We start from the raw sequence: 1,624 nt of genomic DNA on the forward strand, positions 1-1,624 counted from the left end.
CCAATTTTGCATTTTTTATAGAGACAGGGTTTCACCATGTTGGCCACACTAGTCTTAAATTCCTGACACAAGTGATCTGCTCGCTTCGGCCTCCCAAAGCGTTGGGATTACGGGCATGAGCCACCGCACTGGCCTCCTATCTTTCTCTACAGCAACGTGATGAAGTAAATATGAACCCGAACTAATGGGCAAAACATTTTCCACTTTTAGGGGTTTTAAACTACCTGAAAGAGACATTTACCCATACTCCAAGTTACGACATGAGCCCTGCCATGCTCAGCGTGCTCGTCAAAATGATGCTTGCCCAAGCCCAAGAAAGCGTGTTTGAGAAAATCAGCCTTCCCGGGATCCGAAATGAATTCTTCATGCTGGTGAAGGTGGCTCAGGAGGCTGCCAAGGTAAGACTCCCTGGTTCCTGTGACTTTCGGGAGTGGGCAGGAGATGCTGGCACAGGAGCACTGGAAGTAGCAGGGCCTTCCCACGGGAGCTTGCCTGTGACCTGGGCGTTGTGCCAGCTCCGGCCAGTACTGCTGGCTTGAGTTTTCTTGGCCAGTGTTGGTGTTTCAGATACGGATCACTGATTCCATCTGCAGCTTAACCTAAAAACCAGCATAATGACAGCAGCCTGATCCCTCTGTTAACTGTGACAATGACAGAACGAGGGGTTCCTTGGAGTTGCTCCCAGATTCTGGAGCAGCCCCTGGCAGGGGCTATTGCATGGGAAGAAGAAAGAGCTCTTTCTCTGCAAATGGGTTCATGAGGGCCCTTGTGCCAGGCTTCCCCTTCCCAGTGCCCCTTCTCTTTCAGGTGGGAGAGGTCTACCAGCAGCTGCACGCAGCCATGAGCCAGGTGCCAGTGAAAGAGAACATCCCCTACTCCTGGGCCAGCTTGGCTTGCGTGAAGGGCCACCACTACGCAGCCCTGGCCCACTACTTCACTGCCATCCTCCTCATCGACCACCAGGGTAAGGCCTGGGGCGTTTGGGGGTTTGGCCAGGGCTGTGGTCCAGCTGCCCCAGGGGTGATTCTGAGCTGAGTGAGAGCTAACTGCCTTCCCTGGAGATGCTCCTAGGCTGAAGGCAGAGGATGGGAATGACCCATGACTGAGGCAGCTGCCACACAGGCCATGCTGGGGTTAGGGGTTATAAGCTCCTTCGGAGGGAGGAAGAGGAAGCACCTTTAATTCGGCCTGGGTGCAAGAGGATGAATTTTCACCTGGAATTTAGAATCTAACGGAATGCCAAAAATGCTGGCATCAACATAAGTAACATTTTAAGGTAATATTTTAAAAGAATCAAAATTAATGCAGGCTGGGTGCAGTGACTCATGCCTGTAATCCCAGCACTCTGGGAAGCCAAGGCAGGCAGATCATTTGAGGTCAGGAGTTCGAGACCAGCCTGGCCAACATGGTGAAACCCCGTCTCTATTAAAAGTACAAGAATTAGCTGGGCATGGCGCGTGCCTCTAATCCTAGCTACTCAGGTGACTAAGGCAAGAGAATGGCTTGAGCTGGGGAGGTAGGGGTTGCAGTGAGCCGAGACTGCGCCACACTCCAGCCTGGGTGAGAGGGCAAGACTCCATCTCAAAAACAATAATAATAGGCCGGGCGCGGTGGCTCAAGCCTG

The 1,624-nt window shown here is 52.6% G+C and overlaps 1 protein-coding gene across 1 annotated transcript; it reads left to right on the forward strand.

Annotated features, from left to right (window-relative positions):
- Positions 1-160: 160 nt before the first annotated feature.
- Positions 161-1,114, forward strand: LOC108525640 (rhophilin-2-like). The gene is made up of 2 exons (XM_017866552.1): positions 161-398; positions 808-1,114. The coding sequence occupies exons 1-2, from the start codon at positions 261-263 to the stop codon at positions 1,033-1,035; spliced, it is 366 nt and encodes a 121-aa protein (XP_017722041.1). The 5' UTR covers positions 161-260; the 3' UTR covers positions 1,036-1,114.
- The last annotated feature ends 510 nt before the right edge of the window (positions 1,115-1,624 follow it).

The sequence above is a fragment of the Rhinopithecus bieti genome, unplaced genomic scaffold, assembly GCF_001698545.2.
Source record: "Rhinopithecus bieti isolate Rb0 unplaced genomic scaffold, ASM169854v2 scaffold_81098, whole genome shotgun sequence".
Taxonomy (NCBI): Eukaryota; Metazoa; Chordata; class Mammalia; order Primates; family Cercopithecidae; genus Rhinopithecus; species Rhinopithecus bieti.